The sequence below is a fragment of the Amphiprion ocellaris genome, chromosome 10 (assembly GCF_022539595.1).
Source record: "Amphiprion ocellaris isolate individual 3 ecotype Okinawa chromosome 10, ASM2253959v1, whole genome shotgun sequence".
Taxonomy (NCBI): domain Eukaryota; kingdom Metazoa; phylum Chordata; class Actinopteri; family Pomacentridae; genus Amphiprion; species Amphiprion ocellaris.
In genome coordinates, this window is record NC_072775.1 from 12,195,361 (window position 1) to 12,220,095 (window position 24,735).

The window sequence follows — 24,735 nt, forward strand, 5'->3', positions numbered from 1 at the left end:
AAATTCAATCCATACAATAACTGTATATAATTTTAGTTGAAAATCTTTTCTTGGTAAAGATATCCTTAATAGAAGTGTGTTAGTGCAGGTGTCTGTGTGTTTTATTATGAGTTTAAGAGATAACAATTTTAATTTCATTCATGCCTTATATCTCAGAAACAAATCAGCCCAGCAACATGATCTCTTATATAGTGATATTTATTAACTCAGCCAGTGCATTATCTCTTGATGGATGTTTGTTCAAGTGAGATTTTTTTTTGCATCTTAGAAGTACATTCACTAATTTATGTAGTAAAATAATTCATAGAAAATCAAAGTTAAGAAAAATAGAATATTTTTCATGGTCACAGTGAATATATCTGACCTATTGCGGAAGAATACGATGGCTTTAAAAGTGCTTCACAACTGAAAAGACATGATGGACATGTGATGCATGCACATGATGCAACATGCATTCAATACAGGCATCAAAATGAGAAACAAACCTGGGAAATGGGAAGCTGTTGTTCATGTGCTTTCACAAAAGGGCTCGTTGGTGATCAGCTCCTGAAATTTTGAAAACGAAAAGATCCTTCACATCAACATAATCTGTTCTGGTGCTGTTAAAAACCAGGCAGTCATGCAGGATTTGAACCTTTAGTAAAGGTGTAAAGGTTAGTAAAGCTCCATTCAGGGAGTTATACTTACTGTACATATTTTACATGGAAGCTAGATAATCAAGTGTTAATAGATACAGTGTAATGCTTGGTGAGAAGTAAGTTGCATCGAGAGTGAAGGTCTAATGCTTGCTGACCTTACATGTGGTCCTTGTGACTAACATGTTCTCCTACACTGCAGGTGCATCAGTGTCTCTGAACATTTGTACATTGCTCTCCATTTATAATATTACATTGGTCATTTATTAAGTTTTTGAGTTTTCTAAATCAGTCAATTGTCTTGATTCTCCTTTGTCTGACTCATTGGAGGGTAATTCCTCTGGTGTGTTTAAATCAGCCCTGTTGGGCTGAGCGTTAGCAGCCTGGGTTGGTAGCTGGGTCCCATTCGCACACACAACTGTACCCTCCGACTTACTAAAACTGAACAGTTTCCCAGGACTGAACGTCCTGTTGGGGGACTGTGACCTCTCCTGGCCACTAGGGGGACCAGAAGAGCTCACTGTTGACCCTGGCGTCGCTCCAACTGCCACTGCCGGCTCTTTTTTCACCTCAGGTGACTTCAAGAACTTCAGAAATCCGGGGAGCTTTGCTTCACCTCCTGTTGGGGACTGTGCTGGTGAGCGTGATGTACCAGAGGAGAACTTCCCCTGGAGAGGAATGATCTGCTTTAGCTTCATCACATTGTTGTTGCCCAGAAGAGAGCTGGGTCTCTTAGGTTTATCCCCTGGCTTGTTTCCTTGTGCTTTGTCGTGGTGGTGCTGGTGCTGCTCTGCCTTGTGGTAGTCGCTCTCCTGACGGGCCTCGGCCTGCAGCTCAGCCTGACGCTGGAGCTCCTCTTCTTCACGCCGGCGCCTGAGCTGCTGTTGGAAGTGCTGTTGGGCCTGTAGCTCATGTTTCTAGAAGTGGAGGCATTTTAACATGACAACACATTACACGGAGAAAAAGAGTAACATCGAAAGATATACTGAAACTGAACGAGAGGAGAGAACTGTCTAAGAAAGAGCTTGAATATGTGGATGGTAGCAGTGCAAAGAGCACACAGTACTAGTAGGGCTATCAATTTAGAAGTTACATTTTAGGCTAATAAAAAGAAGCTGAGATGGTTACTCTAAACGTTCTGACCGCTGCTAATTGAGTTATCTCTATAACTCGACTTATCTAAGACCATATTAAGACATGAAATGCCAGTAATGTTATACAACACCATACAGACAAGAGACTGTATATTAACAAACAGTTTCTTATTCACAAATATCAAAAAAATGCTGCACCAGTGTACACGTTGGGATAATGCACACCAAGAGACAAAGGGAGACGAATGAACACATACATTGAAAATGATAGAAACTGCTTAAAATGCCACGAACAGCAAGCCTCAAGGCCGAAGGTCTTTCAAGCTATGACACAGCTATACCTTGAAAGCTTCCCTTCGTCGGTACTCTAGCTTGGCCATCTCTTCTGCTACCCAGCCAGGGATATCAGGGATGGCAACATGGATGATGTACTTTAGGAGGATTGCAAAGTGCTGTAAACCACCAAGACCACAAAGGGACAGGCTCAACCCACAGTTACATCAAGGTACAGTCACATATTATTTTCCTATTCTGTACACAACATCTTATACATATACCAAAAAATACAGTAAGGTTTTGTGTTTGTTAATCAACCTTGACCAGGAGTGAGACATAACACAATCCTGATAACAAATAGCCATGCAGGCTTGTACTTTAATCATATTAAAAAGAATCATTTTGGGAATGAAACCACATTGTCTTAAAACTACAAAAAAAAAAAAAAAAAAAAAAACTTCATAGATGAATCTACATTTGCATTGTACCTCCAGTAAGACGATGGAGATGATGGTCATCTCAGGACTCAGCCAGGGGAACAGACGTTGAAGCTGCCCGCACTGACCAATCAAGTAGCAGTTGACTATAATGGCTATCAGGCCCATGGCTTCCATTGCAGTCTGATGTTCAGAGAGACATTTATAGGTTATCAAAAGCCTCCACTATGTACACAGTAGCCTAGAAGGCTTTTCTGACATTTTACAAAATGCAGCACACTGACCTGCCACTGTCCGATCCTCTCCACCCTCTGACCGAAGGGCCTCTGCAGGCCAGAGCAGAGCTTCAGGGCGTCACTGCGGATCTCGATGATGTTGTTTATGAGAGCACACATGGCTGCCAGAGGAAACGCAGAGGAGAAGAGCACCACGTAGCCAAACTGAATGAACATCTCCTGGTAGTCCTGAAGCGTGTCCTGTTGGAGTCAAATATCTTGAAACAACACTCTTGTACCAGTATTTTCGTAAGAAAATCGTTGTGAATTTAGGTATAGTAAATGAATTGTGGAGTACATAAGGAGTCCCACCTCATATGTCTGCATACAGCTCTCAATCTCAGCCTGTGTTAGAGTGACACCTTTGGGTTCTTCTGGCGGATCAATCCACGACTTCTTGTCGTCTTTCCCTTCACCTGCATTCTTTCTTCTCTGACAGAGAGAGTCAGATTCCTTTGGAGAGGACACAGTGGCATTCTCCTTGGTTTCCTGCTAATGTAAACATTAGACTACAATACTGTGTGCCGGTATGCTATGTAGAGGAATGAAATGAAACTAAACAGGCATTATATAACATAATTCATGAAACAAGAATGAGAGATTTTTGTTACTTTTTTAAAGAAGCAAAAATGATATGGTAGATTTACACAGAGGGCCATTTTTGTAGGGTAAAGAAAGAAGCCAAGACCATGAAGCCACAACTATGCATGATAAACAGTTGAAATAAGCAGGCCACATACTTGAGAAAGCGATTCACAATCACTGTCCTCGTCACAACTGTCAAAAATACTGGATGGATCCATCCCTTCTTCCACCAGCGTGGGACTGTCCTCCAGGAAGCTGTCGTCCACAGCCTGCATTTCTGTCATGACGTCTTGGTAGTCGACCTTCTCGGTGAAGCTGACTTTACGGTGCTTCAAGGCACTGTCATTCATGTCCCACTCTTCCTCTGTCAGCCTGAATCCAGCTTTCAGGTCCCCTCGTCTCTTTGGCTCTGGGTTGCTGTTTGCAGTGTGACTGACGGGGATCCCTCTGGGACCCAGAAAGGAGTAAGACGTCATGGAGGCCTGGGCCTTTCCCAGAGCCAGCCGGCCGTACTTGAGCATGATGGCTTGGAGTAGCTCCCACAGCACCTTTGGGGTGAAGACACCCAGCTTGTTTTGCTCATACAGATAAGGCTGGAGGACCTCTTTGATGTTCTGTAGGAACTGGCGGAAAATCAGCAAAGTAGCCAGCATCTGTGAGGAGGACAACATGTATTACTGCATGGAATGAAGTGCAAAATATGCATTCACAATTTCAGAGGTATTTAGAAAGCACATAAGATGCCACTCTTTGTGCTTAATGACAGTACAAATGCACTTCACTACCTGAAATGTTCCTGTTACAGCCACAGCATGTCAGTTTATAAGCAACATACCATTGTATTGTATGGCTTAGTCTTGTTACTCCCTTCATCCCCTAGCTCTCGGGGACTTAACAGGTGGCTAATTCAATGCTCAGTTATGTTGCAATTGACCATTTGTTAAATCTCTATTCTAACAGTGACTTTACAATCGTAGCTTAGCAACTGCAACTTGGCACAGCTATAGACATTAAGCCTGTCAAGATTTGGATTGTCAACATGCTTAAGCTGGGGCTGTAGTAAGAACAAAAATATGCATATAAAGATTTTGAAGGATAAGGTTATTTTATTGAGCTTTTTCAAAACAGAAAACACAACAATAGCTGTATCTGAAATCACCTCTCATTGCTCATTACCTCCCTAGGTGCAATACACCAAATTATGCACTCAGTAGAAATCACAAAACTGGGATTTAGAACATAATCCATGGCAGAGATGCTCGACTTCCTATTTCTGCATATTTAAAATGTGGAGAAATGAATTATGGAATTGATAACATTGAATAGTGTTGGTACCACTTACACTAGTTTTCTGTTTCACTCTGGAAATTTGAAAGCACTTTTCTGCGCAATAGGTATGTTTTCACACTCATTATTGAGATACCGGTTCTGCTGGAGGTTCTAACATGGTAAAAGGTTTTTTCTCTTCACTGTTGTCAAGTTCTTCACCAAGGTGGATGTGCTGGGTTTATTTTTTATAATATGTAAAGTCTTGACGTTATTCTTTTATATAAAGTGCTGTGACATGACGTATATTATCATTGGATGCTGTACATATAAAACTGAAATTAATATAATTTAAAAATGGAGTCACATGGTAAACAGCAGTGACTTAGAACACAGGACTTGTTTGATTTAAGGCCAATTCTTGGTTTCCACATGAGTGATACAGACTTCTATAACAGACAGCAAACACGCATGTATTTCTATTCATACTACAATAGTTCCACATCAGTCTGTTACACAGACGGTGGACTGCCACCTCATCTCAAATGTAGAAATACACAACGGATGTGTGGATGTTTCTGAAAGACAGTGACTGTAGTTTTAACAAGATATAGCAGCTGGTTACAGATTCTCCTGTAGCACTGTCTCAGTGTGGTTATTCCAGAAGTGTGTTGAGCACAGTGGACGGACAAAGCACAGGATTTCTGAAGAATTTACAACTTCTTACTGTGTTGGTCACAAATTTTTTGGATGGATGGATGGATGATTTGATAGATGGATGGATGATTGGATGGATGGATGATTGGATGAATGATTGGATGGATGATTGGATGGATGTGGATGGATGGATGATTGAATGAATGATTAGATGGATGGATGGATGATTGAATGAATGATTGGATGGATGATTGGATGGATGGATGGATGGATGTATGATTGAATGAATGATTGGATGGATGGATGGATGGATGTATGATTGAATGAATGATTGGATGGATGGATGGATATACGTATATTATCTCAGCAGACAATATTGCCAGCTAGAATTTTTGTGAAATCAAAGAATGACTTAAAAATGCAAGTATTGAGCAAAAAATTGTCACATTCAGTACCCTGAAATGGAAAGTTTGACAAATGTAGAAAAAGTTTAGATAACAGTCAATCAGCACCACTTTTTGCCAACAGTGGGCACTGCTCAGCAAACACGACATATTGTAACTTTAGGATCAAATGACCTTTCACTCAGTGCTACTGAAATGTTCTTGTTACCTCCTTCAGTCTCTCCATGTCCTTGAGGTAGAATCCGATGTAGAAAAGGCTAAGGTAAGAATTGATGAATTCAAACTGTAAAACAACCAGAAAACATTACAGTAACTCAAACACTCCCTTAATACAGATCAATTGTTCGTATTTGACACCAAACAGAAGAGGAAGTATGACTTACAAAAACCATCTTGATGATGAGATTATTCTCATAGGCACTCTGAAGTCTGTAGTTCTCTGGATGAAGAAATAAAAAGAAGAAACTCTTTACTCACTGTGCAGCTGAATGACAGTAATAAGGCGACTGTTTTTCTTTTGTTTTTTGCTTTAACTCCTTCACAGAAAATCAAAGAATAGGAAAGCATGTAGTCTCAGACATACTAATTTGCAGAGGTTCCATTTTAATTTATGCTCTTTTCATTTAATCGAGTAACTCTTCTATTGTACATCACATACACAATGTTGACTTTATTTGCCCAGATGATGTATTTTGTGTCTCTTACCCATGTCATTCAGCCAGTAGGCAATCTTCTTATATACCTCGTCACACACAGTTACAGTAATAGCCAGAAGTATCTTAGGAATGAATCTTGTGATACCAGGTAGCTCCTGAATCTCCATCACTACTTCCTGCGAGGTAAATTAGAAGTATGATACATTTTTAATAAGTCCTATTCATTCATATCTCAAATCCCACAGCTATTTATAGAAAGTAATTAAATGAACCTGAACTGACAAGCAGCATATTAGAATGTCATCTGTTTAACCTGTTTTTTTTTTGGTACAGTTATGCAACTTAGATATCATTCAGACTACACAGTAGTTGTGGATTTTAAATTATTCAAGGGTTTATCATTTCATGGAATCAAATAACAATAATACTGCTCTTCCTGTCTTACTGTTTAACTGTGGTATTTAAGGTAGATTTAACTCTTCACAACTAATACAGATACACAGTATCATTCCCATTTATTATCTCCAAGGCTATTTTAACTAAATTGTTATCTGGTCCAAACCTGCAGTTCCAAGCAGAGGAGCATAGCGAGGAAGACAAAGCAGAGACAGAGGAGGCAGATGGGCAGGCTGACCAGCCATCTGAACAGAGCTCTCTTCCAGGGAGGATAGTAGAACTCCTCACAGCCCGTTATGGGACTGCAGCGCTTCACTCCCTGCAGAGAAAAAAGGGAACAATATGAGATAAGAGACTTTCTGGTGATTGTGATCATCTGAACAGGGAATGGTTTAGAAATGTTTATACAAAATGTGCTCCATAATAACTGATTTCTTGTCCAATGGATAAATTCTTTGTACATGCTAAGAATCTTTGACATCTTTTTTACAGACATCACATCTGCACTGTCTCTGCCCTGCTCAGTAGATTTGTTTGGGCATACTGGCTGTATTTTGTATTTTGTGATCTGTTTTCAGGTCATTGAGGTGCTGGAGTCCTGCCTGACTGGAGCATTTGGGCTTTCTCTGCAGACACATTAGTCCTCATTTGGTTTGAATTGCTGCACCTGACATGTTCAAAACACCACAACCACGCACCCACCATTATACTACTGACTGACACACTTCATGTTCTCATTACTATTTAAAAACTAAAGTTTTTGCAGGCAACACGCATCTCTTTTCTCATTTTTGTCACAGTCTATTTCCTGGGTTATGACAATATCTACGGTTGTAGCAAAATATCTCATTACCTTGGTCTAACTGTTGTCATAGTCTGATTTGACTGCACTCTGCATCATATGCATTCCTTGGCTGAGTAGTGTTTGTTATCTGAACCCTTTGATGCAAAACATGGGTCAAAAGTGACAGAAATCCAATGGAAAATGGGTATCTCCTGACCCACACTGCACATCAAAAGGGTAATGAAAACCTGAGACTATAATGTTTGAAGAACAAATGCTACAATAACTTGTATTATCCTTTTTGATTCCCGATTCTTTGACTCTTTGAGTATGACCTCTGAACGCGATCCTGGTGTATAGGCTGTGCCCTTCCAGCTAAAATATTCACTCTGTATTTCTCTACTTTATTATATTTTAATAAAATACAACAAATACTGTTGCACCCTAATTGCATTGTAACAGCTCATCCAGATTTGCACAACATCTACATGAATTTAAAATGTAGCTACAAAAAGCACAAGCAGCACATTTGTGATAGTGGTTTATCTGTGCTGTTTATTTATATGATGATACAGTACGTCAGGAGCTCTACAACTCTCTGAAAGTTTCTTCCTGGAAAAAGTTGACGCCCAACGTGGGGCTCGAACCCACGACCCTGAGATTAAGAGTCTCATGCTCTACCGACTGAGCTAGCCGGGCATGTTTTTTTCACTTCCTATCCTCCATTTAAATGGGGTGACCCACATCCCCTCCCTAAACTCTTCTATTCATTCTTCACAACAGGCGGCAGTGAGGAAGGCGTTGCCCTCCCCCACTCCTCTGAGAGCACATGGGGTCTGAGAGACACTCCTGTAAACATGCCGATTGAATTTCCTGGTATTGTGTGCAAGTCCAAGTTCCTACAGCAGAGTTGCGCAAGTGATTACTGACAGCAGTAAAACAGCCTGATACTGCACATTACCTGAGAGCAGCAGAAATGGTGCACTGAAATGAAAGACTTCATAAGGTCTGACTGAAAATGTATTGAACTTTTACACGTTTTAGATGTCTATTAACAAATGACTCTGGATATATTTGGAAGGAAATATAACAACTAAACTTAGAAAAATTCTTATGCAACAGAACAGCCAACCAATTTCACCTTAAGTTTCAAAATCGTTTTTCAGCATTGCAATCTGATGAAAACCATCAACAACAACATCTATGATACTATCCGCAAAGGCATAAACAAGATATCAGAAGAGATTTTACCCAAGGAAAGACTATCTACCCCACAGTGGATATCACAGCAAACGGAGAGCAATCTCTGAAAAAAACAGAATCAGAAGAGAGTGTTGCCATACATCAATCCAGTATAGAATCGCAAAAGCTAGCTAAGCAACTTGTGAAATCAGATAAAGTTAAACAATTGTACAACAACATGGAGGAAGTCAATAACCCGCCACCCCACAGGTTATGTCATGCTGTTTTGAAGAAACTAAATACTAAACCAAGAAATCTTAGCTGGAGCATCAAAGGTTCAGACGGAGCTATTCTCACTAACAAAGACAGAATCCTTGAGCGATGGACAAAATTCTGTGAGGAACTGTATTTCAACAGCTCAAACTCAACAGCCTTTGATGACTCAACATCAGATGCCATTCCATCCATTTTAACTAGAGAGATATCTTAAGCCATCACCAATTTGAAACAAGGAAAGAGCGTAGGACTTGACAACATCTTCTCTGAGTACATCAAAGCAGGGTGAGAACCAATCATCAAAGCACTTCAGCATCTATTCAACTGTATTATCCCAACAGGGAAAATGCCTGAGATGCTCAAGAAAGCAATGATAGCTGTACCTCACAAGAAAGGCAGCAGACTTAAGTGTGGTAACAATCACCCCATCAGCCTATTGAGCCACGTTTACAAGCTTTTCATTGCTGCACGGGTGAAGTTGAACCTTTACGCATCATTTCCTGAAACACAAGCCGCATTTCAACTTGAAAGAGGCACCATCGAGCAAATCCTAGCTGTTGAGCAAATCATTGAGAAATCGATAGAATTCAACAACCCTGAATTCTATTTCATTGACTTCACAAAAGTTTTTGACAGTGTGAAACTACTCAGTTTGTGGCATCTCGTAAACAAAACCTCAATCAACCAGAATTACATTAATCTACTGAAAGAAACTTACACCAATTCAACAGCATATATCAAAACAGATCTTCTAACTACACGTTGTGTTGACATTTTGAAGGGAGTTAAACGAGGAAATGTCCCAATAGCACTTCTTTTCTTTTCTTCTCATAGCAGCTCTTATATATCAAGCTGAAGATGAATGCTCCTCCGGCTACCGAATAGGAGGTCACACTCTTACAAACCTTAGTTACGCAGATGATTTTCCCATTATCAGTAACTGTACAACTGATCTACAAAACTTTTTGAATGTACTTGGCAAACATGCACTAAAGGCTGGCTTACACATCAGCATCTCGAAAACGAAATGCATGGCAACTGACCAAAACAATGCCAGTCTCCACCTCATGACATACAATCAGCAAAGCACTCAAGTAACTGAATTTGTGTATCTTGGTCACCAACTGCAAACAGCAATGGAATGGTCACTGTACAGCAGTGCATCGCTTTAGGCTGAGCGGTTTTCAACAAAAATAAACAAGTCCTAACATCAAAATGAGTTCCTTATCATCTGAAATCCAAGATCTTTGATACCTACATTATGCCAGTTGTGTTATTACGGTCTTGATTGCGTCAGCTGGAAAACAAAATCACTCCAAAATCTCACTGTATTACAGAACCACATCATAAGACTTATGACTAACAAATGTCTCAGCGGCCATATTCCTATCAAACAACTACTCAACACTACCAAACTGAAGCCAATCTCATCAGTTATTAAATCAAGAGTACTTAAACTATATGGTCATATCAAAAGATCAACCCATAAGTTTTTCTCTTAACTCATCTGCTGGCGATCGACCTTTGTGGAGACAAATATCTCACGTTTGCAATCTGCAACAAGCGGAGAAGGTGACTGATGATGATAACAATGATAATAGGTCTACTTTTTCATCTATGTAAGGTCCAACCATAGAAACGACCCTCACCCTGAACTGAGGCCTGGGCTCCTCCAGGGACTCGGCAGGGGTATCCAGAGTTCCCCACCTGTAGGACAGCTCGGCTTCCCGCCTCTTCCAGCGCTCCAGAAACAAAGTTGCCCACACAACGTTGAAGAGGGCGAAAACCACACAGCAGATATCCTGACTGGTCTGTGCAGAAGCATAAAGGAAACAGAGATAATCATATACTGCAGCTTCTGACAGTATGATTACACTGTCCAGTTGTCTGATAAAAAGCTGCTGTTAGTGCCACTGATAAATTATTTTGCTTGCAGAGAGTGCTGCTTCGACTTGCTGTAAACCTTTTGAAAATTTTATGAAAAAGTATAAAAGGCAACATGATATCTGTCAAAACAAGCTGAAGAAATAATGAAAAATGCATGAAGACAGCAAAACAAAATCCTGACATTTCTGATGTAAAAACAAAATATGTAGCTGAAAGGCAAAACTATGGTTATAAATCAGCATCGTTACACATATACTGCTGATTTCCAGTAAATGACTGCATGGCTTTAGTATGCATGGTATCTGACTCTGGACACCAAATCCTATTTTCCAGCAGCTTCACTGCAGATCTGGTTTTTGGTGATTCCTGGTTGACCCTTGATCATTCTGATCAATTGTCTCTCAGCAGCAGGTGATGTTTGTGTTTTCTTTCAGTGACACAACTCTATCATGCACATTATTATTACAAACAACAGTTTGCATAGATGATTTGAGAATCTAAAATGTCTTCGAAATGGCTCCAAGTGACTGTCCTGATTTGTTCAACTCAGTGATTTGCTTTTTTCAGATCGTTGCTGAGCTCCTCAGACTTTCTCGCTGTAGTGTTTGTCCCTGAGTCTGATGAAAGTATTAAATTGGGACTATTTAAATTGGCCCAGATGAGTCACCAGTTGTAGTCAATTGTAAAAAAAAAAAAAAAAAAAAAAAAAAAAAAATACACTCACAAGTTAAGAAGCCATGGCACTAAAATAATTAAATACAACTTTTTACATCACCAAAACTGATAATTAAAGCAAGCTGATGTATGTATATTTTTGTCTTTTAAAGGACAGGGAAAAAATGGTTTCGAGTACCTGGTCAGCCTCTGCAAGTATCCACAGCAGAAAGCCAATGACAGCAGGGTAAAGCATGGAGTTGGTGTAGAAGCCCAGCCAGGCAAAGTACATGCCAATCTTCACTCCAAAGTAGTCACAGATATCATCTACAAAGCAGATATAATTACAAACACAACTTTGAGGCTTTGGTAACAAGAACCATCATGTTTAAAAAAAAAACAAAATACAGTAACTTGTAGATTCTAGTATTTATACCATAAAGACTAAAGTATTTCATAGTGTCAGTTCATGTTACTTTGTATACTTCAGGGCTGCTTGTTACCGTCCTGACAATTTTTCTTAAAAATAACCTTGTGATTTCCTACCAAGCGGCTGTCTTTCACATACAGCCTGGACCCAGGATGTCATCAGCTGGTTGAGTATCCTCTGCTCATGAAGAGGAAACATTTGATGGATCACCCCCCGAGCGACCAGCTCTGGAACTAAAGAGGGCACATCAGGAAATTTATACATGGTATCTCAAAAGACATATGCATTTTTCTGCTACAAATTAGCATAAAAAATGTTATTAGTTTAATGAGGAAGCTACGCAAGAGGTCAAGTTTAAATCTCAAACAGAGGGTGTCCTGATGACCGTGAGTCATGCTGTTTGTTTTAGCACAACAGATGCTCTGGTTTAAATGAATACTGCATATTTAAGCCTCTGCACGAAGCACAGCTAGAATTTCAAATGCATTTAAATAGGGCTGCCCTTTAACAGTCGACCAAACACTGATGAAAAAAGCCTTAGTTGACCAAGTTGGATTTATCGGTTTGTCAGAGAAAAAAAAGAAAAGAAAAAAAAGTGGCGGCACTCACAAAGACAGATAATATCCTTTACACTGCTGGTCCCTGTAGTTAATACACTGTGATCACATTTGTCAAATAAGGAAATCCAAAGTGTGGGACCATTATAGAGGATAAAGAACAACCCCATAAAAACTTATCAGGCCTCCCTTATCCAGTCCAAGAACAAGCACACAGAAAGTTCTCATTTGCAGCAAATAAAAGGTATACAGAGAGGTGAAGGTGGGTGAAGAGTCAAGAAAGAATGAGAAAAAACATTTCAGATTTTATTGATGGCACACCGAGCCACTGATGCAGCAGTTAAGTGTCATTTTCTGTCGGGGTTGTGACAGACTTATGGCAGCATTAAGGTTGGATCCAAGGAAGAGGTGCTAGCTGCACTATAGGAACAGGCTTATTTATAAAATGTTCAGTCTCTTGGCTGGTTTTTCCAGCACATTCAGAGTCATTACTGCTTTTGCCGGTGTTGCTGTGGATCACTTCATGCGTGCATTATTAATATTTAATTTTTAATAGCTCATTATGAGCTATGGTGTCTGATAAATACACTCAAATATTTTTATGGCATATTTAGATAAATAAATTAATATAGGAGTGCAATGACTGGGTGACTAATGGCTTTAATTAACAACTACTAGTACATCGGGAATATATTCAGTTGGGCGCAGCTGACATTAAGAAGCACTTCAGGGGAAGACAAAAAATGATGTGAAACAGCCTGAAAAAATTAAACATAATAAATATGAGCATACTGATTGGCTGTCCCTCGAGGAAGTGAATGTTGTGAAGCACGTCGCCATGTTTGGCTCGCAGGTTGTCCAGCCAATACTTAATGATGCTCTGACGCTCCTAAACACAATTATAGATATATAGAGAAAAATAGAAAAGGCAGTTCAATTTCTGCAATATAATCAATGCAGCGATATTCAGAATTCTGATCCATGTAACACTGGGACCACATTCAAAAACTGACACGCAAACATAAATAGTTCCACAGGTTTGACCTCTAACCTGTGAGGTGAAAAAGCAAAGCTCGCTCTCGATGTTCTCATAGATGTTGTCCTCCTCACAGGAAAAGCGCCGCATCCCACCACCAAACTGTGGTTTAACGGTCTTGTGCATGCCCATCTGCTCGGCTCCTCGCAGTAAGCTGAGAGGGAGCAAAGGGCAGATGAACAGCAGGATTAAACCTGATGGAGCTCAAACACTGGGGCTGGACCGCAGATGTTTGATAGATTAAGTGCACACAACAAACTGTAGCACACAACTGGAACTGGGAGATGATTCTCTGTGTGGTTTCTAAACTTTGAATATGCCGACATGTGCTTATAAAAATGTAACTTGATTTCTTGCTGAGAGGTAGAAGAGAAGGTCAACATCAAAGTGATATGTGCATTTACTATGAAATGGAATTAATTAGCTTAGCTTATCTTAGCACGATGGAAAACAGGAGGAAACAGTTTGTCTGGTTCTGTCTAGGGAAATAAATTTGCTAACCAGCACCTCTTCGTCTCAGTAATAGGTCACATATAAAGGCTAAATCTGTAGAAACAACCCACTGTTGTTTTAAGGGTTTTTACATCAAGCACTGACTTCCTGGAATCTGCCCTAGCCAAGAAACAGTTCTGCACATCAGAACCACTTGTTTTTTTAAAGACTGATAAACAAAAATTAAATATAATTTGTAAATAAGTGACCTTTAGAGGTTATGACGAGTATTCCTTACTTTTGGACAAATCCAGGGCAGCTTTTCGCCCTGCTTTAATATTTATTCTAACTTTATGCTCGCTCTATTATGCTATTATGCTAGCTAAGCTAATCATCTCTGGCCTCTAATTTAATAGTAAATTTGCATCTATCTGTTTCTCATGAATAAGCTTATCTCCCAGAATGTCAAACTATTCCTTTAACTTGCCAGACTTTTAAATATTCTGTAAATTAGAAGTATTCATTGGAAACTAAGCAAATGAGTAAATGGTGGTAAATTCACATGTGGATATACAATTTATTCAAGTATATACATTAACTGACATGAATGGACTCATCCCTGACTTTAAAATAAAAATCGATTTGCAAAATACTAGATGCAAAATCTAATGTAGAGTTACAACACTGTGTTTGAGGAATGAAATTTAAAAACTGGGGTTTTGTTTACAGCTTGTCTGACTTCATTCTAGCTCATGCATGTGCCATTACTAAACAGTGTAAAATGTCAAAATGGTGTGAAACTGGTCCACCTACACAGATGCCCATGCACATATACACAAACACACAAAGTCAGAGTGTGAGTTTCAGAGCCTTACTTCTCAAATGTTGTCGTGATGAAGAAGGCGTGTGCCTGGGTGTGTTTATGTTGTCGAACCTGAATACTGACTTGTGGGATTCCGACACGAATCTGATTCAGGAGCCACAGCAGAGTGTGGTCATCTATTGTTTCTGGAGGAAGAAAAAATTGTTTAATTTGAAGTCTGATGGCATACTTTTGATTATTTACACTAATAGTGAATATGAGCAGTTTATTTGTCTACATTCACCTGAACACCTAGCACATTTCCTGCCAAAAGCAATGTTAAGTTTGCTGCTGCATAAAGAGATTGAATCAAGGTGAAGGGTCACAGTTCTGACATCAGGGCCGTGGAACAGTGCATTAAAGAGGACAGTGAAAGGAAACTCCAACTGCATTTCTGTCTAAAAAAAAAAAAAAAGCACGTCGAAAGGAAGGACTGCAACCCAAACTGATTACAATCAGACTCCAACTGCTTCAGCTGACTGGATACAGAGTATCGTATCTTAAGGAAGCCATTTTTGGCACCTTTTAAAAACACTAAACATGGCATCAGAAAGTAGTGAGTATTTTGATGTACCCACCAGACAAATACTTTTGTTGCGAAATAACTTACACTGCCATAAATATGTCCTATTACGGTAGGCTGAATGCTGATGTAACAGACCTGGCATTTAAAATTTTTTTTTCATGTTTTCTCTTAATACACACAGATTCTACCATAGATATGGTGTAGTTTGGACATATTACATGTGACATACATGGGATTTTAGTTATCAACCAGATAAAGGGGTTAAACACCATGAAACTAGCAGTGAGTTAATGTAAATGGGCTAAAGCTGATGTATATAATGTTCACATTGCTGTCTCAGAGCTTCATCTCTGTCTTTCGATATCATACTCAAGCTGTGACACTGACTGTATTTGACATACTGCTGAGTTCCTGTTTTGCAATTGCTACTGTAATAAAATGTATTTGATTACTTAGTACAAAAACAGATTGTGTCATTTGGTTTATTGCTTGGATAGAGTAAGAAGGCTATATTTCCTGTTAAAAATGTAAGCGTGCCTTTTTACTCTACAAAATGCAGGTATGCACATGTTTTTAAATTGTTACCTGGCAGCATCTGAAATGTGTGGGAGCTGCAGTTGAAGCTGAGGAGCCATTTGAAGTACAGATACGACAAGAAGCTAAAGCGTATGAGCTGAAGCATTGTAGGCGGTTGAACTGTCAGTTTGTAAGCAATGAAGGTAGTTGGACAACTGAAGAGTGGGCAATGGAAAGATCAGTGAGCAATGTCAGCTCTGTGTGTAAATGAATGGAAGTATGTAATTGAAATGCCAGCTGGAGGTAAGTTGAAGAGATAGTGTGTGGAGTTGACACTGTCGACTTGGCTGCTTTTAATTCTGTTTTAATAGACAATTAGAAAGCACTAATCAAAATTCGACTGATTTGTTTTTAAGGGGACATTATAGACTTCAGATAATTTTTAATGCCTTTCAATGGTAATTTAAAAGTCATCTAAACAAGAGTGCAGCTTTTTGTTCTCATAATGAAAGGTACTTTGATTTTGATTTGTATTGATGTTGGAGAAAACCATTTTTGAAGGCTGGAGTCCTGACAAATCCTGACATTTGCTCTGCTTCCAGTTTTACTGCGATGAATCCCTTCGTTTCAATTAATATTAAAATGTATGGCATTACAATACTACTACCCAATATTGTAAAATCTCAATAATAGAAAGAGAGGTTTTGAAAATCATGACTCTATACTCCATACACGTGTCCCAGTAGTCACATGCTGAACACAAGGACAACTTATACACTTTGTAGGATTGCGTGTAGGGATTGGCAAATGGAATAAGCACTTACATAACCAACCTAATATCTCCCCCCTGTAGATGAAACACACTGTTTTGTTTGTGTGTAACATAATATATAGGATGTGATATTTACACTCCATGTGTGTAGATTTGTTTAATAAAATGCTTCCAATTCACTTTTCACACACTGATACACTGCAGAAGGGAGTGGTGTGTAGATACAGGTGCTGTATCCAGACTGATGGATGGTATTTAATTGTCCCCAGAGGCCATTTTTAAGTCAGTGTCACGTGAATGAGCAGCTGGCTGACAACCAAAGACATTTAATGAGCTGTTCCCTCTATAGCTTCTTCATAGGACAAACAGGGAGGACAAGTGAGAGCTTACCGTACCTGGGAATGTCATCAGGATATCACAGTTTTCAGTGGGAACCATTTTTAACCAAGACTTCCGAGACATGATGTAGTGTCGGGCCTGGAGAAGTCGCTTCCCAAACAGCTTATCTAGAAGGAGGAAGGAAGAATGTGGGGAGGAGGTGAGACCCAGTCAGACTGAGGTTAATACAGTTATTAAAAAAAGAGGGTATGGCAGAGAGTATGTGTGAGAGACAGACAGATGGTGATACTGATCATGAACACAGATGACAGGTTGGTCATTAGTATCACTCTGCCAGTCATCACTCGCGCCTTTTTTTTGCCTTATTTTTCATCGTTTTGTGCACTGTGATGGTGACAAAATGACAGAAATGTCCACTATAATTACTCAGCCAGCATGAAGGTTGACTGTGCTGCATTGGTCATATGACTGAGCAAATGTTACAAGCAGCAAACAAATAAATAATCTGTGACCTGGCTGGTGTGTAAATAGTCACGCTTTTTCAAGCCTGTCTCTGCAGCCACTGAACACAGGCACAGCAAAAGGCCTTGGTGGTTTCTTCTGCTTGTGCTTTATTACTCTGAAGGTACAATTTTTGCTGCTTCTTCCTCTCTGGTTCTTCTTGGTTTGCACTGGCTCACACTCTGCCTCAATGCAGGCACAATAGCCACAGTGACTGACCGCTGTCTTCATTGTGCAGTGAATTATACTGTGACACTCTCTCAGTACGTGTCTGTGGTCAGGATTTCACATTCTGCAGCGTAACTGCATTATCACATCGCATCCCCTGCTTTCAGCACACATTATCCCCCCTCCGAAGAGCCGCCAGTGCTGCTGTCATCTCTGTGTTACAGGACTTTGATTTCAACCACCCACTAAGTGGCTGTAATACACAAAGGAAACAGTATCTTGTTGGTCTGTTTTCATGCACTGATGTGCTAATCAAGGAGTTTATCGTAAGGTGTTTTTAGAAATACGATGAGATGTATAAATCACTACTGAATTCTGCTGATGTGTTTGACTTTTGTGTAACATAATGATTGGATTCTAAGCCAAATCAATGACAGAGGTGGCTTCTCTTTTGTCCTGCATGCACTCTTATATCTCTACAGCTGGAAGTGACATAATTGCTTCCACATGGAGATGTATCTGACATGTAAAATCTCTCTGCCGGGCAGCAGCAATTTATACTTACAGAGCAACATTATCACATAATGATGATGCAATTTTATGTCAAAATGCACTAGAGGAGGATGGACCAAAGATCTAGTGTATCGTAGATATTGTTTTTTTCTTTGTGCCTTTGTTTTAACTGTTATAATGAGCTATATAGGGCCAGGATGGTTACCATGAACTAGCCATAAAGTTAGTGGGTACTAAACATAATGTACCACTGTAATTAAAACACAACTCAATCATTAACCAGAACTTATTGTCTAATGTGATGATACAAAATTTAGAACAATCCCAATATGACATAAAAAACAGTGCAAGGAGGAAAGCATCCTAACATATCAATGAATCTTAAGATTCAATATACAGTAGATGCTAATAAATGTAGATACATGTTTGGAGCATGTCATATCATCAAGCAGTATCACCCAGAGTTTACTGACTTACCAACATAATGACTCTGCTGATCTACATTCCCCCATAGTGCAATTCTTCATAATTGCAGAATAAATAAACCAATGACATCCAACTCTGCACCTCTTAGGGTGTCACTATACGTAAACAGTTAAATAATATAATTACAATTACTGTTAACAAACTAAATCTGAAAACTGATGTTCTTTTTGTATCATATCACCAACACAGACCAGTCCACTTGTTCCATTGATGGCTGAGTTCATCACACAACAAGCTCAAATACTCCTCCAAAAAAATAGCTCTCTGTGTATGGTTTTAATAGTCAATGTAAATATTCATTCTGGAGTAATCCTTGTCTGTCAGACAGCTAGCAGTTGGGTGGTCGATCTGGTGCATTTTCCAGCATATTATGTATAAGATGCAGGCCTGAGATGTAGCCGTGAGTGGCCTGTTTTCCAACAAATGCAGACAACTCAGATGATCCAATAAAAGAGGGAAGCTGTGGTAATCTGTTGCAGTTAATCTGATGTGGGTATCAGCAAAGTGATCATTCATGTGTTACAGCTCAGCTACACCACGATGCTACTGTTCAAACACACAGGGCTAGGAAGGTCTAATCTTTTAACATTACTTCAGGCTGTGAAATTGCACATTTTAAGATGATCGTGTTCTTAGAAGAATGTTTAAAGATAGCCAGAAAGTCAATGTGTGAATCAAAGTAGTAACTGCAGCAACACTGTTAAGGCTAAGAAAGAAATGATGATATGAACAGAGGGCCCAACCATGACCTGAATGTCCACAAGAGGTACTGGATGTACAACACAATAAACTGCACCTAACAGTTTTCTTTCCTGACTTAGAGAGAAATGACACAATGCCAGAGAAAACAAGAGGAAGACGTTGCCATGCTGGACGATGACATGCCAGTCAGACACCTGAACGTCCACAACTCCACCATTTGTCATCTAAGAATTATTTCAGACAGCCCGGTAGAACAGAAAATCTGCCACATGATATTCTGGATAGACATGTCTGACAACATGATCCCGTCCCTTAATAATGTCCTCCAACCTCACCAAGTTCTTCAGGAAGAAATGGGACAACATTCAACAAGCCACACCCAAAACCATTTGGACTTTACCTGTGGCAGATGTCTGGCAAAGACATACCAGATGGACAGCACTATGAACTATACTGAACAAAAATGAAATGCAGCCTGCAAATGTCTTTTTCTCTGACTTAAAGGAAAAGTTAAAAGTCTAATTTCTATTGTTACGAATGCAAGAGGAAAAAATTTAACCAATTCTGAAAAACTTTTTGAGCTGTTGAGTTGAAGACAAATCCGTGTCTGTTGAGTTAATCTACACCTCAGTAAGATGTGGCTTTGAAGGAAAATGACCTGTATACATACACTCTATGACCAGTGACTATAAAAGTCCACCCTGAAATTACACGATGTCACAGATGACAAGAGGAAGACGTTGACTGCTGCATCAGATGAGGCTGTAGCCAGACACTTAAATGTCCACAACTCCAACATTTGTCATCTAAGACATTCTTTTGAACAGCACAGTATGAACAATCGTTGGCCACATGATGCTCTGTACAGACACGTCTGACAACATGATCCTGTCCCCCAGGGATGTCCTGCAGATCCACCAAGACCTTCAGGAAGAGTGGGACAACATTCAACAAGCCACACCCACAACCTTGTTGAATCTAAGCATGATTTACTGACTTGTGATTTCTGGTCTATCACCCCACTCTCCATCTGCCTATTATCATGTCCCAAATAGTGCGTGGTTGGTTGTTTCATGACGTCCGACAACAAATACATATTGCTCTATGTTAAAAAGAATATTTAGAATTGAATAAATTATTACTTGCTGCCTTGATATTTTCGCCTAGTATAAATGATTCAGGGGGCCCAGAGATGAACCAGGGCCCCTCCACTGAAGTAACACAACTCACTGCTGAACCCAGTAAAGGTTAGAGAAAATATCATTTCCAGTGCAGCTCACAATGCAATTCCAAAAATGGCCATATCACCATTTATTTGCTTACTCACCACCGTATTTCTGCACTTCAGCACCCGAGATAACACGGACGCGGAGTGCAGCAAAGCCCGCCGGGACATGCACCTCGGCTGCAGAAGACTCCTGCATGCATGCACCTGTGGACCACAAAGCCTCACTCTTCTCCGGGCCTGCCTCAATGCGCACTATGTAGCGGGGGGGGGGAAAGGACGGACCCACCGAAACCCAATCACAGACGACTGACCCGTCCTGTCTCCTGTGACACATTCACCCAAGTCTATGAAGCACTAGTGTCTGCACCATATTGCTCATGCACGGTCGCGTAATCTCCATTATCCTCAATATTCTTTTTTTTTTTGGCTGCAAATGCGCACAAATGCCCAGCTTCCTCTCATCTCCGCGGCTCCTCTGTGATACTCACCGAGCACACCGGACGGCGTTGAGGACGTCTGCTGCTGGTGCTGTTGGCTGTTGGTCCTGTCCTGCTGCTCGCTGGCCACCGTCCTCTCCATCCTGTCTCCCGCTCCGTCTCTGTCGTCGACGTCTGCGGTGCCGCTGCTGCTGCCAGTGTTTACAGGAGCGTCGCTGTCCGCTGCCGCCTGCATGGTGCTGCACAAATAGTCCAGGTGGAGAAAAGGGGAGCTGGATGACCGCACTGCACGGAGGGAAATTTTCTTTTTATTGCATGGCCATAGCATGTAGAAAAGGAAAACACTAGTGTACGTGAAAGATGAGGAGGAGGAGGAGGAAGAGGAGGAGGAACCTGATCATGGCATCTACACGTTACGCGCACCAGTCGTGACTTGACTGGATGACGACAGAGTTTAGGGGGAAACACCGCGCAGCCTACAGGTCCACCAACAGTGACACGTGTTTAATGGCTTCACATGCACAGCTGAGAGTGACTTGTAGTGTCCCACGATGACTTTTCACTCATTTAAATGCACTGCCTTTTCTGTTCGCCTAAATATAGCTTATCTGAGAGGATGTGGACAGCACATTGCTCAAAATATGTTGGGCATGGCTTAGTCCATGATAACCAGCTTATATAACCAATGATGGGGAGTTTAATCTTTGCTCTTCAACATTAAATCATGATCAGTTTAATTTGGCTTTTTTTATAATAAGAATTTATATTATAACCCTCATCAGTACACGTGGCAAAACCTACTTCATCCGTACACTTGGGGTCCAGCTGGACCCCAGTAGTATTTCATCTGTTTCACATTTCTGTACCTGTCCATATCCTCTCAATGTATATTTTCCTAAAACATGTGTCGTCTATAAATACAAATATGAAAGAAACAATGAAATTACTATTGATGATTACAAATATGTATTGCTTACAATATTAGTGTAAGAACTCCTGAATTGAAATGAAACACAATGAAACTTAAGCAGTCATCATAAGAGAAAAAAAAAACACAAATATATATAAATAATAGGTGCACAGTCCAGCTGGGGTCTGGTTGGGGTCCCCATGGACCCCAAATGATTTTTCTATATATACACCACAAACCTGGTTGCAATCAAATAAGCTTTGGTTTATGTGATGGCAACTATGTGGGTGACAACTACCTAAAGGGACTGAAAAATCCAACTTGTAAATAAGAAAAATATGACAACTTTTATACCCTTGTGGTCTGCATGGAGTAAACAAAGACTCTTTCATGTCGAAGTGAAAGCAAATCTCTTTTTTTTAATGTTTAATTGTATTTATTTTTTAAAATGGGACAGTTCATATTAATGTACATTTCCACGTAAATACGAGAGATTGTAGCCGTACAGCTAACTTCCATCTCGAGTCCCATTGGCAGATCAAAGATAAAGAATAATGTCATAACTGAACAAAGACATGCAAAAAAAAAAACAAGCAACAAGCGATAACACAGTGCACATAACAAACAAAAGCTGGGGGACCAAGGCAGTTACCAAGCAGTAATTAACTAACTAACATTTAAACATGATTATATTGCAAATGTCTCTTTGTTGTTATTGCGCATATCCCTCTATCATTATTGGACACTGCTAATGATGACAAAAGCTCATATTTAATCTTGACTAAAGTTCGCCAAAAGGCATGTGAGAGACTTTAAAGTCAACCGAGAGAAGCTTCTTTGGTTTGATGAAACCAAAATGAAGCTTTCTGGCCGTCAGACTAGATGCACTGCACACTATCGCAAACACACTGAAGCATGGTGGTGGCAGCATCATGATACTAGGATACTTCTTGACAGCATGCCATGAAAGGCTTGCAAAAGTTAAAGGTAAAATGAATGCAGCAAGTATAAAGAAATTCTGGGGTACAACCTGATGCATTATGATTTGGGATAAGATTTGTTTTCCAGCAGGACCATGACTCGAAGCTACAGCCAAAGTTACACAGAAATGGTTTAAAGACAACACGGTGAATGTTCTGGAGTGAGTGAGTCAGATCCCCAGACTTCAGTTCAATGTTCACTCACAATTCCTCTGCAACCAGACAGAACATGAGCAGTTTTGCAGAGAACAATGGGCTAAAATTGCAGTGTCCAGATGTGCCAGGCGGATTGAGACGTATCAACAAGTATGTTTTCAAACTATTTTCTGCATGAAAAAAATATCCTGTTGCTGAATAATAATAAACATTTTAATGCCTTTTTCACAAACGTCCAAACACATGGTGGATGGCAAATCGGTCGTCCGACCTGGGTTATAGGGGCGAAAGACTAATCGAACCATAGTGGATGGCCAGCTAGGTCCACTGAAAACAGCAGCTTCCATCCATCCACCCATCCATCCATCCATCCATCCATCCATTATCTATACATCGCTTAATCCTCATTAGGGTTGCAGGGTGGCTGGAATCTATTCCAGCTGACTTAGGGGGAAGGCAGTGGACACCCTGGATAGGTCAACAGTTTATCACAGGGCTACACAGAGAGACAGACAAGCAAGCACACTCACATTCACACCTATAGACTATTTAGAATCGCCAATTAACATCAGCATGTTTTTGAACTGTGGGAGGAAGCCAGAGAACCCGGTGAAAACCCACATATGCACAGGGAAAACATGCAAACTCCAGGACATGAAAGCTGCAAGACAGACGTGAAAAATTAACAGGTTATCTGTGCATCTAGATGCTTAGAAACATCTTTTAGGCTCCTGAAAATAAACAAAACAGCAGAATGTGTTTTTTAATTACCCTCTGGGGTTTTAGATGCAGGGAAACTACAGCCATCAGATGGTTAGTATATAGCTCAATAACAGCTCAGAAAGAGCTAGCCTGGCAGTGAGCAAAGGTAACCAGGAACTCTAAAGCTGTGTCAACACTGCATTAGTTCTATTACAAAAAAAAGTGCTGGCCCAATCACTACTCCTTAGTCTATACGGACGCTCAGTAGTTCACTTAATAGTAGCAGTGAAATGAAATGTGTCACACTCTAATCGTGTCAGACTGCTCATCACTGACTCACACGGAGTAGCTAACGTTGGCATTTGTGAAATGTAAAGATGTGACAAGTACGGTAGTAATCTTCATTTCAGTGGAGATCTTTGCATGCACTATACAGTGGATACATTTAACACGCCCAGAACTTAATTACTAATGATGGAGATCAGGCTAAGTGATTTTGAACATATGGAATCTGTTGTGGTTTTAAACAGTTTTATCTTGCTGTAATGATGAGGTTGCCAGGCAACCAGGAAGCTGCTGGGAGTTAGTGCATTCTGTGACTTAAGAGTTTAAGTTGGCGTAGATACGGAAAAATCCTATGAGCTTGAATAGAAGGCAACTGGACTTGTTTTTGGTTCTTTAAGATATTTCATCAATCCCATCATTTAGGTAAAAATAGTGCGCAAATTCTCTCAAATTTGCAGCCAGGCCTTTATTATACCAATGAATGTGTTGTGAACCAGGGCTTTTTGAAGTTCAAGGATAACTGCCTGCTGCTTTGGCTTTTGGGTAATCCAGCCTTGAAAGTAATTCCCGCAGTCTGACAGAAACTACAGAATAATACATCAGTAACCCATATTAGTCATTTTTTATAAGCCCTGAGAGTCACTGCTCCTGGACTGCTCACTTTCTGTTGTACCGAGACCAAAAGAGAACAAATATCTGTCTAAATATTCTTATATAAGGCAGTTTGCTGCCT

At 40.1% G+C, this 24,735-nt stretch overlaps 1 protein-coding gene and 1 non-coding gene across 7 annotated transcripts; both read right to left on the reverse strand.

Moving 5' to 3' along the window:
- Positions 1–180: 180 nt before the first annotated feature.
- On the reverse strand, positions 181–21,410 carry ano8a (anoctamin 8a). 6 transcript variants are annotated; one of them, XM_023267859.3, is made up of 18 exons: positions 21,021–21,409; positions 16,991–17,101; positions 14,795–14,927; positions 13,503–13,641; positions 13,244–13,340; positions 12,011–12,127; positions 11,664–11,791; positions 10,573–10,734; positions 6,848–7,000; positions 6,335–6,461; positions 6,013–6,068; positions 5,838–5,912; positions 3,458–3,955; positions 3,030–3,209; positions 2,727–2,918; positions 2,494–2,625; positions 2,071–2,181; positions 181–1,552 (listed from the first exon to the last, which is right to left on the reverse strand). In XM_023267859.3, exons 1-18 carry the CDS (start codon positions 21,295–21,297, stop codon positions 902–904), a joined length of 3,339 nt encoding a protein of 1,112 aa, XP_023123627.1. In that variant the 5' UTR covers positions 21,298–21,409; the 3' UTR covers positions 181–901. The 6 variants fall into 6 exon arrangements, with proteins under 6 accessions (XP_023123627.1, XP_023123629.1, XP_023123628.1 ...); XM_023267861.3 differs by having other exon boundaries at positions 3,030–3,170; positions 21,021–21,408; XM_023267860.3 differs by having other exon boundaries at positions 3,030–3,206; positions 21,021–21,408.
- trnak-cuu (transfer RNA lysine (anticodon CUU)) lies at positions 8,092–8,164 on the reverse strand. The gene has a single exon. It is a non-coding gene; the product is annotated as a tRNA-Lys (tRNA).
- Positions 21,411–24,735: the final 3,325 nt, after the last annotated feature.